Here is a 15,122-nt window from a genome sequence, read left to right as displayed (position 1 = left end):
TTAGTTATTCTCCATTGGTTAGAGTGTACGGTTAGTAATACTTTGTTATTTACTTATTATCTATTGGTTAGAGTGTACGGTTAGTAATACTTTGTTATTTACTTATTATCTATTAATTGGAGTCTATCACTAGTAGTATTAGAAGTCTTTAGGTGATTAGAAGATTTCATACCTATCTCTACTAAGAGTGACTCTCACTTATGTTTTTATTTGAAAAAAAAAAAAAAAAAAAGAGTAATATACCCTATTAATTTCAAGATCCTTTAATTGTCCAGAAAAAATTGTAGCTCGAAAATTGTCATCATGATCGACCAGCATTTAAAGTTTAAACCATGAGCGGTTAAATAGTGCAAAACTTTTTTTGTTTTCTCACATCAATGCAGAGTAATAGTTTCTTCTGTACGTTATGCAGACCCCTGATGGTGATGGTAGCTAGCGATGAACTCATGAAGAGCGAAAAAGACAAAACGGAATTTCTAAATTTTATGTTGATTGGTAAGATCGTTTTTAACCGATGGAAATAACTATAAATTTGGAGTAAAAGTATAAAAAATGTTTCTCTCACGCATGTACATGTTATTTACTACACGTCTACACTCTATTTTATTAAGCTAATGTAACCGTGCTTACGTACATATACATTTCGAACTATCAGACTCAGCCAATTTGTAATGTTTTTTTTGTACTTTCAACTGAGACAATGTGTTTTTTTTTTTTTTTTTCTTGAAAAAGTCAAAAATATCTTAAAATTCTCCAAAAGACAAACACCATGCATAACAAATTCAAAAAATAAAATAATAATAAAATAAAATAAACCCACGACCTTGGGTCACCAGTTTTCGGCTGTGGGTCTCTAGTTTCTCTCTCTCTCTCTCTCTCTCTCTCTATATATATATATATATATATATATCACACAAATTAAACAGAACATAAGTAAAGGATTATATATATATAAACTGTAGCCAGTGTAGAAAGGAGTCGAGCCGATCTTTAATGAGCGGCATCGGCGGCCGGCGCCTAAAAACTAAAAAGTAGGCTAATTGAATGTAATGTTGGTGGTAGGATGGACTTGCAACCACTCGTGGCCTTCCTCACAACTGCCCTAATTTCTACGTCTAGCCACGTACGTACGTCAAAATTGGCCACCTTCTTCTTCCAATCAAAAATAACCCCTCTTTGAAAAGTCTTTGATCTCTCTTTGTCTCAACCACATAATATTATTTTTCATGCTAATAAATCCAACGTCATGGTCATCATCTACTCACCTATCTCCCCCCACCCCATATATGATCCTTTTAAAAACCCCCCTCCCCCTCTCCTCTCTATTCATTACTTAACTGTTCTTCATTCACTTCCCACCACCACCACCACAACAATATATTCTCATGGGGGCTCACCGCCGCTTCGAACCTATCTCAAAATGCAGCTCCGACGACCGGTCAAACCAGACGGTGGCGTCCGACCTTGACGGCACACTGCTCGTGTCGTCGAGTGCTTTCCCTTACTACATGCTTGTTGCTCTCGAAGCCGGCAGCCTTCCGAGGGCGCTACTCCTTTTGGCGTCGGTTCCATTCGTATACTTCACGTACTTGTTCGTTTCGGAGGCTGCAGCAATCCAAAGCTTCATCTTTATTGCTGTGGCTGGGTTGAAAGTCAGAGACATTGCGCTCGTGTCGCGGTCTGTGCTGCCCAAGTTTTACGCTGAGGACGTGCACCCGGAGGCCTGGAGAGTGTTCAATTCGTTTGGCAAAAGATACATAATTACCGCCAGCCCCAGAATCATGGTGGAACCGTTTGCGAAAACGTTTTTAGGTGCTGACAAGGTGATTGGGACCGAGTTGGAAGTAACAAAATCTGGGAGGGCAACTGGGTTCGCTAAGATACCAGGTGTTCTTGTTGGTGATCACAAAAAAGCAGCCATCGAAAAGGAATTTGGCACAAACTTGCCAGATGTCGGCCTAGGAGATCGAGAAACCGACCATGATTTCATGTCGCTTTGCAAGGTTTGTTCTCTCTGTTAAATCACCACTCATCTCACGAATTCACGACTTCTGCTAGCTAGCAAATGAATTTAATAGTTTTATTTATCTTTCCATCATTTCTTAGTTAGCACTTCCTTTTTTTCTTTGTTATGAAAGCGATTATTTATTTAATATTTTACGTACCCTATTAGCTGTTTCTTAGCTCAAAAAAGATGTATATATATATATATATATATATATATATATATATATATATAGTACAATTATCACACTCGACCGATCATATCTCTAGATTTATTACATGTAGGGTGACAGCGTCTATGGCAATAATGCTTTGTCCATGAACGTATTTGACATTTTCTAACTTTCCTGGAAACTTTTATCGGCAATAAATTTCAAGTGGTCCACCTGGGTAGAATTCACGTTTCAATGATCTACACGGATTCTATTTTGAGCACTTTTTTACCGATCGATGCCTTCCGGTTCCATCTTAATTCGTGATTTGTGAAGTACAAAGAACATTTATTTCACATTATTAAAGGAGATCGAACTGACACACACCATAAGTTCCTCATGCCCAACCCACTCTCTTTATTCAATCCAAGTCTTATTTCATGCGCCTAGCTCATGGAAGAAATATGAAACAATAATTAACATCCTGTGCTATAGAGGCATCTCAATATCTCATCATTAATTCATTAAGCATAATCCTTGTGACTCCTAGCAAACTCTCTTTTCTTCACTGTCAATCACTCAATTGGGTCATGCTCAGAGTTGCTTTATCGTGTTCCTTAAATAATACGCTACTTATAAACCAAATTTGGTGCACATGCATCCAGTTTTGGTCGGTTTCTATCCATGGCAAAATCTTTTTTCCATACCTCTACCCTATATATAATTCTTGAGCCCAAGTGAACCCTTAGAGAAAGAATATGACAACCTACCATATATCATCTAGTAGGGCTTCCTTTAGTAGGCAAGTTAAGTTAATAGAGTAATATTATTTAGTAAATTGTTATATGACTCTAGAATATAATTAAAAGTTATTTTTACTGTCACGTTCTCTCGTATGTATGGTAGTCACGTAATTTTATTTCAATCTACAAATCAAGTTTGTTATATGGTGGACAATTATTAAGGGTAGCAAAAAGTCAAAAAATTTCTTGTTAATTATTTAAAACATGTCACATCAGTTGGTACGAAGTTACATACTTTCACTCGATCTATCACAATCTCATAATTTTTTACCTTTTTTTTTAATTAAATGCAGGAAGGTTACATGGTGCCAAGAACCAAATGCGAGGCACTTCCTAGCAACAAGCTATTAAGCCCAATTATATTTCACGAAGGCCGTTTAGTTCAGAGGCCAACACCTCTGGTTGCCGTCTTGACCTTCCTATGGATGCCAATCGGCATTGTCCTCTCCATCCTCAGAGTCTACATCAACATCCCTTTGCCGGAGCCAATTGTGAGACAAGTTTATAAGATCCAAGGCATTAAACTTATTGTTAAGGGCACCCCTCCACCAGCACCAAGGAGAGGCCAGAAGGGAGTGCTCTTTATTTGCAACCACCGTACAGTTTTAGATCCCGTTATCGTCTCCGTTGCCCTAGGAAGAAAAGTCAGCTGCGTCACGTATAGTATAAGCAAATTTAGCGAGATGATTTCACCGATCAAGACCGTGGCATTAACGAGGGAGAGAGAGAAAGATGCAGCTCATATTAAGAGCTTGCTTGAAGATGGAGACCTTGTGATTTGTCCCGAGGGAACAACTTGTCGAGAGCCTTTTCTCTTACGATTTAGTGCTCTTTTCGCTGAGCTCACCGACAGGATTGTTCCCGTTGCGATTAACACAAAACAAACGGTGTTTTACGGAACATCCGTACGTGGGTTTAAATTGTTGGACCCTTATTTTGTGTTCATGAATCCCATGCCGACCTACGAGGTGACCTTCTTGAATCAACTTCCCACGGAGCTCACATGCAAAGGTGGGAAATCGGCGATTGAGGTTGCGAATTATATTCAAAGGGTGCTGGCTGGGACGTTGGGATTTGAGTGCACTTCTTTGACTAGGAAGGACAAGTATGCGACGCTCGCAGGAACCGACGGTCGTGTTCCATCCAAGAAGGAAAAGGCCTAGCTAAGACGACAGGCCGGGGATAATTAAATTAAAAAAAGCATATTCCAATTAATCCATCATTTGTCTGTATTGTCTTCCCATATTAGAAAAACGTTTTACCACAACAATAAAAGATTGATTATTGTCATGCTAGCTGTTTGCAAATTAAAATAACAGTTATGTTACGTATATTTTCACCTTTGATGTATACAAAAAAAATTATATCTAATTAGTGTAACTTAACTAATTAATTGGGTTAATTAGGTACGTATACCCATCATATCCACTACATCTTGTTCCCCACAATGTTTGTTTTCTTAAAATACATTTCATTTCAGGATACATTAGTAGTGGTGATGGTTGCAGCTGTGCCACCTGTGGGAAAATTAGGTGCATGGTGTAATTGTGGCATTTATGGCGTCTTTTTTTTAGTTGCATGCATATCATAACTGCTGTGCCTTTCTATCCCATATATAATTTGCCCTATCTACTTACTTTGCCTATTGTTGTCTCTTGGAAAGGTTTGGTTGGGTCTAAAAGCCACGTTCTTGTTGTCTCTTGTGGGACGGACTGCCTTTATTTAGGCCACATGCAGCTGCACGTACATAAACTGCAAAGAGCAATGCTAGCTATTGTCAGAGCTGCCGGATAAATTATTAACTTAGAGTTTGAACTGGTAATACTATATTAAATTATTTATTTTAAAAAAAAATTAAGTTGACGTAAAATAATAAATTTTAATTACTTATATATCCAGTTAAAATGAACTGGAGAGTATTTAGTTACTAGTTTTAGTGGAGAAGTATTTTTGTTCTCTCAAAAAGGGAAAAAAAAAAAAAAAAAACAGAAATATCCTTCTATTGTAACTTATAACTCGATACTTTTCAGTTCATTTGAATCGGAGAAAATCCTGTTCTCTCTCATATATGTTAAATATTTAATTGAAATAAGAGGTAAATGACAATAGACATACAATATATGTTTAAATTTATGACCTAATTTGAAAAAGAAAAAAAAAAGAAAAAAAAGTCACCATTAAGAAAACCGTATATAGAATAGCAATAACGTGGAGGACGTGCCAACTTTGGGGGTTCATAATTGCATGGCGTTCTACTAACTGTATTTGTGGGGTAGGAATAAATCATCAACTTGAATGGATGAGCCAGTTAAAGTGGTCCATTATTTTGATGAGCTGGAGCAGTTGGGGGACCAGAAGCCAGAAGCCAGAAGCAAGCTCTTTCCTTTTAAATGACGCCAGCTGGATTTAAGGTCTGCCTCATGTCAACTCCATCAGGCCTTTTCTATTATATATGGATATCAAAAGCTAATATATATTAATGCCAACGGCCCAACACCCCCAACCCAACCCAATCCAACCCAAATAAGATTTAAGGAAAAATAAAAATAAAAATTACAAGGAAGAAAAGACAGACTGTAATGTTAAATGTTATCCACATTTATTCACTGTACATAATTTCAAATTTTACGGCTACATAAATTGGCATTAATAGTTGTACGTAGTTGACCAAGTTTTACTCTAAAAAAAAAAATTCTTTCAATATAATCTATTAAATTTGTTCATTTATTAGTAAAATTATTAAATTCATACTTTTGAGCCTCACTTATAATGTAAGAGTTTCAATTTTTTTTTTTTTTTTTAATATATTCACATAAAAGGGGGGAGAGAGATTCAAACTAATGACCACCGCTTCATAAGGCGTGGTCCTCAACAAATTGAGGTGCCCCTTAAAGATCACATGAGAAAAAGACGTGTAATTTTTATAAAATTAAACGAGCATATAATTTGTTTTTCATGTATTATTTAAAATATGTTTGAAAATCCCTAATAGATGTGAATTTAATAGATTAAATTAAAATAGTTTTTGGCATCCGTAGAGTAAAATTGTCCACCTCTTATCATGCGATCCAAGAATTTTACCTTTAATTTTTTTTTTTTTTTTTACAATTCTTTTTCCTCGTATTCTTTTAATCTTACATGGATATTATTAAAAAAAAAAAAAAAAAAAAACCTTACCCCACCAATACATATTTATTTTGAAAACAATATCAACATATATAACCAGGAAAACACCGAGAAAAATTGTGGCCTTATTATATTTTTTTTGTTCTTTTTGGTGAATGGTGCGGCAACTCTTATCAATGTGGCCATACATGGGAACCTAAAGGTTGAATGAAGCAACATATTGTGGATGTTATTAATTTGGAGGCTTCTCAACTGCAATAAAGTTGTACCCAAATTGCAAGGTAGAGAGAACCTTAATTAAACGCTCATTGGTTCCTGTCTTGCCTCCCATTCTACACGCCCATGAGTCCCTATTTAATATCCTCACCTCAGCCCCAACAAGACAAGCACAAATCGGACTAGGATTACTATAATTTCAAACAAGTAGGCGTTTGGATAGGTCGGCTTCATTCTATCATATTAATTGTCTAAATTATAATATCTGTCTATGACTCTAATGCATTTAGGGAAGATATTTTGGTACTACAACTTTTACTGTAATTCTTTTATAAACACCCTGTAATAGTCAAAATTTTATGAAAATAAGTGAAAGGTAAATTGTTACATCAGTTTGTAAAAATAATAAGTATACCATTGTCCTCATGTTTAGCTATTTCGAGTGAGTTTTATGTTTAACGTAATAGTTGACAAAATAGGTGTCATAGACTCGGCGCATGATCAATTTATAAAAGACTTGTTATGAAAGTTATACACCCTAACAAAGGGAGTGCACAACTAGGGTTTGCAAATAAATAGGCTATGCTTGACATTATATAGTACGATCATAAATGTTAAATAATCATATATATGCTACACTAGTCAATGGCTTGTTGATCAATTGACACTCATAATTCTCTTTTAACTGCAAGATAGTAGGTGTGAGATGGTGGGTTTTAATTTTGCAGTGTGTTGAGTTAAATTACCGAGTCAAAAGAAAAATCATGGGCCAGTTCTAGCTAGTCTAGACAAATTAAAAATGTATTTTCACATAAAAATTTATGTAAAAATTATGTGTTTTAATTATACATCACTTTTTTATCTAACTTTTCTAAGGCACTCTCAATCAACTCTTAGATTTTTATTTTTTATTTTTTTAATATAAAAACTAAGACAAATCATATTTATATTTTAGCGTGAAAAAGGACCAAAGGTTCATAGGTTGTAAAAATAGACCTGTGATTCCAGTATTATAAATAGAGGTGCAATTGAAAAGCAAAGCGCACAACCAATTCAACAACTTGCGATTTTGTGAAAACAAAAACACACTCCGATCTACTCTCCATATATAGAGTGAATACACGGCCACTAGGAAGAAATTCTCTCTCTAAGTTTTGCTTATGGTTTTTTCTAGTTTTTTAAAAAAACTTTGTGAGCCCACACTTACAGTCATATTCAATCATCAAAGAGAAGATCTAATGGAATAACTTTTTCTTCAACTGTTTGAACGTCTTAAAGTTCTTGGTGAACTTTCAAGTTATCAAGAAGTTCTTTATGAACACAACGAAGAACATCAAGTCCACAAAGAACGCGATGAAGATGAGATGAGTATTAACTCATACTAGTATTAACTCATACGCGATTAAGTACTTGAAGTTCTAACAAACTTGAGAACTCCTGCTCCTCATTGCCTAGAAGAGGCTAAACTTATGTGTTTGTTATTGAATCTAAACATGTTTCTCATGATGGTAAAAGGTCTTGAAGATTATGTTTTATTCCGCAGCATAATTTTTTTTTTTTTGAAATTTACGCAAACAATCCCAACTATCATATTTACATATCTCATACCATTTACTTGCACAACTTGTAATACTGAACTAGCTCAAAACACATCCTTGCCCAATCTTTGAATACTATGCTGATATCATGGGTCCCGTAAGGGCCGTAACTATGCTTAGGTCACATAACCACAACTATATACGTTGATGTCGTGGAGGGTGCACAAGCCTGATTATGTTGACGTTAGTGGAGATACCAACCGATGCACCCAAAAATAGAATCTTATTTTGTTTAGTCTCTTATTTCAATAATGCTTACTTAGAGCATTCCCAATGGAAGAACCAAATGCTACTTTTATCTAAAATAGTTCTTCAAATGTTTAAAAAACCTCCTACATTGGATTAGCCAAAAGAAAATGTAAAATAGATATTTGATTGGAAGAGCTAAAAGAAAAGCTAAATGTAGCAGCACTTTTTAAGGGAGCTATTTTATTTTTCATTATTTCTCTCACCTATTTTCTCTTTTTCCCAAATCTTTTCCTACTTTTTCTCTGCATGTTCTCTTTTTCTCAAATTTTTTTTCCAGTTTTCCTCTCACATGTTCTCTTCTTCCCAAAACTTTTCTTACTTTTAAAAATATTTTAATAGAATAGATAGAAATATAGCTAATCGGATGTAGAGACATTTAAAAATAGCTTAGCTAAACTAGATAAAAGTGAGTTATGAAGAGCCATTTTACATAAAAATATGGCTCCTTCATTGAGAATGCTCTTAAATCATAATATAGCTAGCTATTTACTTGTAATCACACATATTTACTTATCATATCCGGTAAAGAGATATATTTACATGTAAAAAATATATTTAGTAGGAATGTTTACTTGCCTGTGAAAACATATCTAACATGATAATAGGGGTTGCCAAAAATACAATTAATATGATAATTAGGTATTCATGTCTTACACAAATCATGCAACAAAATTATTAATTGTTAATGAATAAGCTTGCTTACATATTAAAATCATGCAAATAGCTTTTATCTACTCTTGGAGTCTTGAGATAAGTTTACTTACAAATGCCACGTGGCATGATGTTGACATAGATTGACATGGCACTAAATTGAACAGAACTTTTGCTATGAGCCTACAGTATTAGAACTGCGCATATGACCATAATCTGAAAAGCTCTCTTCGATGCGATGCGCACATCGTGGTCACCTGACTGCAAGTCGCGTGTTTGTGCCCGAAATCCATTGTTTCATCCTCTTGGAATTCATGTCAATATATATACTTAATTCACTATCTTATTTTCCATTATCTCTAATTTTCTATTTTTGTTTCATCTTTCATTTTTCCAGCTCTTCTTAGGATTCCTCAATTAAGGCCCAAAGCCGTGTTAAAAGCGTGTTCAAGCTCGAAGGTACTTCACTACTTCCCGCCAATCATGTCAGCATAGGCTAAGAGAATTGGTTAATTTCTGCCTAGCTATGAAAGTGGCAGAGGAAACCGCCCTGCTCCCTCCTCCCTCCTTCCCCGAAGCCAGAAATTAAGGCCTCATTCCGAGCAATTAATAAGCGGTAAGGGGTGGTTCTCCACCTCTTTCCAGGACCAAAGTCGTCTTAAAAGCGTGTTCATGAAACTCCATGGCATTTCCCGCCACTCATGTCGGCATAGGCTAAAAGATTTTTTTTTTTTTTTTTTTTTTCTCGATGAATTAGGCTAAGAGTATTTTGGTTTCTGGGTATGAATTGAAATTGAGTGGCAAAGGAATCGCTCCTTCCCCGGAAGCAGCAGAAATTAAGGCATCATTCTGATCTAAATTTCATTAAGCTGTAAGAAAAACAAAATTGCAAACGCGGCAAGGGAAAGTTCTTCACCTCTTTCTGGGATGGCAGGAACCATTTTCCACCATTCTTCTTTTCACTTTCCCTATAGCTTTCTCTCCAAGAAACCTGCAGTCTCTCTAATGCTTCAGACGTTTCCTCGCTTCTGTGGAAGTAATTTGGATCTCAACTTCCAAAATGATCATTGCATTTTAAGAGATTCCATATATACATTTCTGAATACTCTACTAGTTTTAGCTCATCAGGCTGTGGCAAACCAAGAATTTTTTACTTTGGGATATGCCCGGGCCGCCGGTACCATTCAGATTACCGTTGGCAGGGGCTCTATCAGATGTATTAAGCCACCTGAGATCTTATTGGTTTTTTTATCCGTTTATCCATGAGGGACTTTGTTCCTGGTCCGTTGCAGTTCTGGAATGGGCTGGTAGGCTAGCGGAGTACGCCTTGTGGTCGAGAATGACATACTTAACAGATGTTTGGGGGCTTGACACAACCCATGCTGCTGTAATTGTAAATGTGTGTAAAGGTGTAGAGACCTTAATGCCTATAGGCATGGCCTTCATTGCAGATGCTTTCATGGGTAACTATTGCATGCTTTTGTTCTCCAGTCATGCTTATAGCTTGGTAAGTTTTCAAATCTTCGCTCATTGATCTTTTGCACCATACAGGTTTTGACATTGTGCTAATTATTTGGTTACTCTGCAGGGGATGATCTTCTTGGCCATGTCAACACCACCAGTACTTTCTAAATTTGCAGGCAACTGTGGGGAATACGAGTCAAATTGCATTGGTGGTGTGCAAATCATTCTGTTCTATCTATCATTGCTCTTCATAGCAAGAGGAGTATCTGGTCATGCGGTATCCTTGACTTGTTTCCTAGAGCAACAAAAGCCAATCAAAACAAGAACTGGTCGAGTTCATCTAGCAAGGAAAAGACAGAAGAAATATAAATGGCTTTACACGGGACTGATCATATCCTTCATCTTTACGAGTTTACTCAGCTTTATGCTTTCATCTATGGCGCCATGGTCTATCCAATTTGGAATACCAGCAACCGGGATGGTAGTGGCAACTCTTTTGTTCATGCGTGGCTCGGACTCATACATACATGCCGAACCACAGGGAAGTTCTCTCACCACTGTTTCTAGAGTCTTTGTAGCTTCTGCTTCTAAGCTGTTTTGCCCCCTACCACGGGATGCTAATCAACTCCATGAAAATCGACATAGTTCTGAATGTGTGCCTCACACCCAGGGCCTCAGGTTCTGTCTCTCAACCTAGAAACTTGATCAGTTGAACTCATTGTTAAACCGAAAATATTTCAGAACATCCTTATATATATATTGATTTTTTTTTCTTATTAAATAAAAGTTTTTTAATTTGACCAACTTAAGATCGGAGTTGGTATTTTAAATCTAACACTTTCTGTCCATTTTTCCTTTAAATAACTAACAAAAATGTCTACGTGTAGATATATACTAGATACGAATTCGTGATAGGTTCTTTTGCAATCTGAAGAGAAGGTACAAGAGTTGGAACCTCGAGTTCTTAGGGCCCCATAACCAAAAAAAAAAAAAAAAAAAAAGCCGAAAATATTAACTCCAATAAAATATTAAAAACCAATTAAAAAAAAATAAAGAAAGGGTAGCTCCCAAAAGCCTAAGCGTAAAATATTTAATTTAAAGGTTAAATACTAAATACTTTCTTGGAATTTCATTTCTTTATTTTTTCTCCTCCATAGTTTGATTTTTATCACTAGAGATCCATGTGGTTTTAATAATAGATTAAATTAGTCGTTCTGTTAGTTGACTTAACGGAAGTTCACGTGGACCAATTAAATGTTGACACGTGGCACCTACTTAAATTATTATTATTATTATTTTAAAATAAAAAATAAAAAAGGAAAAAGGAAAAAAAATTGGGTAGCCACCCCCAATTTTTTTTCCTTTTTTTTTTAAAAAAATAAAATACATTTTTTTATTTTTAAAAATTAATTAGGTACCACTTGTCAACATTTAATTGGTCAACGTGGACTTCCGTTAAGTCAACTAACGGAAGGACTAATTTGGTCTATTATCAAAACCAGGTACATGGACTTCCTGTGATAAAAATCAAACCCTAGGAGAAAAAAAAATAAAGAAACGAAACCCATGGGATATTTGGTATTTAACCCTTAATTTAAATAATGGTGAGTGAATTGACGGAGTCAATGTTCAATCACCACTTATCTCATGATTTTTGGCTCTAATACTATGTTCAATCACTACTTATTTCAAAAGCTCAAACATATAAGAAGCGGTAAATTTAATTATTTAATTAACACTTAAAAGTTCAAGGTGGTTCGAGCCACTCCCTTGAGCCAATGGGAATGGCCAGTTATCCCCAAGGGCCTTGGCTGGGGTTGGCTCGACCACCCCTTTTGGCCTGCGGTGGCCACCCCCATTGGCTCAATGGGGTGGCTTGAGCCGTCTTTTATTTATTTATTGATTTTTTTTCTTAGGTTTTAGTTTTTTTTATTGTATTTTAATATTTTCTGTTTTTATTCATTTTAAAAGCTTTTTAATTTTTTTGTTAAGACACATGACACTTGGCAGGTTTTGATTAGTTTAACGTGGAATTCCATTAGCTTCATGAACAAAAGTACAATTTTTGTATTTATTCATAAGAGAAGTACCACTTATGATATAAAATGAAACCAAATTAAATAGAAAAATTATAATAATAATACTAATAATTAAAATTCAGAGACCAAAAGTGCATTAACCCAAAGTTTTAAGAGAGATGAAATATAAATATACGTTTTATAAAGACTAAAGTTTTATGAGAAATGAGAATTTTTTTTGACCCAATGTTTAACGACCTACTGCGAAGTGGGAATTTGCATTGGTTCAGCACCAACTGTGCTTCTTGTTGACCTTGTGGTCATCCCCCTCCCTTCTTTGGGGATGTTAGGTTGCTGCAGTAATAATAAGAGCATCTCAATATATAGCTCTTCATATTTAACATTTTTCTAAAATTTTAACAAGATTCACAAAAAAATCATTTATCAAACTCTTTATCCAAAGTTAAACTTAACATTTGCTTTAACTCCTTTCCAAATATAAAGACACTAAATGCAAAAGCTATTTATTTTTTAATATTATTTTGGTTGTTGGGTTGGCATTTTGGTAAATCTATCACATTGAATCAAAGTGAGTGAGTTTCATGGCAATTACATTTATTAATAAAAAATAATATTTAGTTAAAGTAGAAAAATATTTAGAGAGTTTGATATTTGGTAGTTTTAAAAAGTAGCTAGTTAAATAAAAAAAAAAGTACATTTTCAAAGTTAAATCAAGAGAAATTTTAAGAGCTTGATAAGAATGCTCTAAGATCGTGGCATTACTTTGCCTTTGTCTTGGTGTGTGTCCCCGTCGATCTATGTGAAAAGAGATAACCCTAGCTTATTATGGATCAAATTTTGATACAAATTTAAACCCCAAGAATCAATTTAATAATTTAGGCCAAAATTTATTATCAAGTTGTAGCTAGGCATATTGCATATATACAATGATTTTTGAAACATAACTTTGTAATGCAGGTGTCTTGACAAGGCTGCCATTGTAGTCTCAACCAAAATTGAAAATTTAGAGCAGCAAGAACAAAATAGATGGAAACTTTGCAGTGTAACAGAAGTAGAGGAAACAAAAATCTTTATACGCATGATACCTTTGTGGATGATCTTTATCATGTGTGGTCTCGTGTCATCTGCCGGAGACACTTTTTTTTTAGACCAAGCAAACAATTTGGATCAAAATTCCCTTTCTTTTTTGCTGCTAATCTTTCAGAAAATTGCAGAACTAATGTTTGCCAGTCACTAAGAAATTAATTGAAAAGGGATCAAGAAAATGTGCAGCTCCAGTTGGAAACATAGTTGCAATGATATTTTCTATATTATGTTGTATGACGGCTGCAATAGTGGAGACAAGAAGGCTAGATGTGATCAAAAGTCATGGGCTAACTGACAAACCTAATGAGAAAATTCCAATGAGCATGTTCTGGCTTCTTCCACAGTTTCTCCTTCTTGGTGCCCTTGATGGAATCTCTCATAACATTCTTGTTGACCGTGATAAAATCTCTGGTTTTAGCATTGCTTGTTTCTTCAACGGTGAAGTTCCTGACTCAATAAGCTCCTACTTGCAAATTTTCAGCGATAGTGTATTTGGAATTGGAATTTGGGGTGGTGTCGTTTTAGTTTGTATAGTGGATAAGGTTAAACCAAGTTGGTTTCAGAAGACATCGGACAAAAGTCGTTTGGATAACTACTATTGGACACTGACAGTTTTGAGTTTCATAACTTTTGTCTTCTCCATCTTGGTGGCAATTTGGTACAACTATCAACACTCGGCAATTGAAGAGATTAGAACACCAGAGTCTCAATCATCTGCACAAACTTAAAATGATGATATGCAATGTTGTTGCGGCCTCGGTACAGGAAAAGTAATTCTATTTCTTTAAATCATAAATTATGATTGCTTTTTATATTTCCATATTATATGTTCTAGCTAGATGGTCTTGATTATGCTTTGAACTTGCAATAACATTATAACTTGTAGAGCCTGTAGCACAATGTGGTTTTAATATTTGGTGTTTGTAGGATAATATGTTATTGTACATTTTTAAAATCATTATGCAGTACCTATCATTTGATATATGACTTTCTATTTGACATCCGAAAATGTTATTTATCTCAATTTTAGTCACCATAGATTTAGGCTCCGTTTACTTCGACGTAAAATGGTTTCCAGAAAATGATTTCCGTATTTTACGGTGTTTACTTCGACGTAAAATAGTGGTCAACGGAAAATATTTTCCTTTTGACCGAAAATTCTTCTTTAATTTTCGGAAAATGGTTTACGATTTTGAAAACCGTAAACCATTTTCCAATTATGAGCATCTAATTCTTAAATCGATGTACCTTGTCAAGACCCGCCCAGAACCTCGCCTGGAATTGACCGGGACTTGCCCGGAATTTGCCGGGAATTGACCGGGACTTGCCCGGGATTTGCCCGGAACTTGACCGGGACCCACCCAGGACCTGTCCGGGACCTGACCGGGACTCGCCCGGGACCTGCCAAGGACCCACCCAGGACTTGACCGGGACCCACCTAGGACCTGCCCGGGACTAGCCCGGGACCTGATCGGGACCCTCCCGGGACTTGACTGGGATCTACCCGGGACTTGCCCGGGACTCGCCCGGGACCTAACTGGGACCTGCCCAGGACTAGCCCGAGATCTGACCGGGACCTGCTCGGGACTTGCTCGAGACCTGCCCGGGACTTGCCCGGGGCCTAACCAGGACCTGCCTGGGACTAGCTCGGGACCTGACCGGGACTTGACCGGGACCTAATCGGGACCCGCCCGAGACCTAACCGGGACCCACCCGGGACTCTCCTGGGACATG

The 15,122-nt window shown here is 36.1% G+C and overlaps 1 protein-coding gene and 1 pseudogene across 1 annotated transcript; both read left to right on the top strand.

Moving 5' to 3' along the window:
* Positions 1 to 1,318: 1,318 nt before the first annotated feature.
* On the top strand, positions 1,319 to 4,249 carry GPAT6 (glycerol-3-phosphate acyltransferase 6). The gene is made up of 2 exons (XM_059606400.2): positions 1,319 to 2,003; positions 3,253 to 4,249. The coding sequence occupies exons 1-2, from the start codon at positions 1,386 to 1,388 to the stop codon at positions 4,120 to 4,122; spliced, it is 1,488 nt and encodes a 495-aa protein (XP_059462383.2). The 5' UTR covers positions 1,319 to 1,385; the 3' UTR covers positions 4,123 to 4,249.
* A 5,712-nt stretch (positions 4,250 to 9,961) lies between these two features.
* Positions 9,962 to 14,116, top strand: LOC132162470 (protein NRT1/ PTR FAMILY 5.5 pseudogene; annotated as a pseudogene).
* The last annotated feature ends 1,006 nt before the right edge of the window (positions 14,117 to 15,122 follow it).

Source organism: Corylus avellana, chromosome 10 (assembly GCF_965113065.1).
Source record: "Corylus avellana chromosome 10, dhCorAvel1.hap1.2, whole genome shotgun sequence".
Classification (NCBI taxonomy): Eukaryota; Viridiplantae; Streptophyta; class Magnoliopsida; order Fagales; family Betulaceae; genus Corylus; species Corylus avellana.
Note: the sequence above shows the minus strand (reverse complement) of the source record. Positions and strands in the feature narration are given on the sequence as shown.

Excerpts from the sequence above, each read along its gene's own strand:
- GPAT6 (XM_059606400.2), top strand. The coding sequence starts at position 1,386 with ATGGGGGCTCACCGCCGCTTCGAACCTATCTCAAAATGCAGCTCCGAC. Across the intron at positions 2,004-3,252 it reads ATTTCATGTCGCTTTGCAAG|GAAGGTTACATGGTGCCAAG; the intron begins GTTTGTTCTCTC and ends AATTAAATGCAG.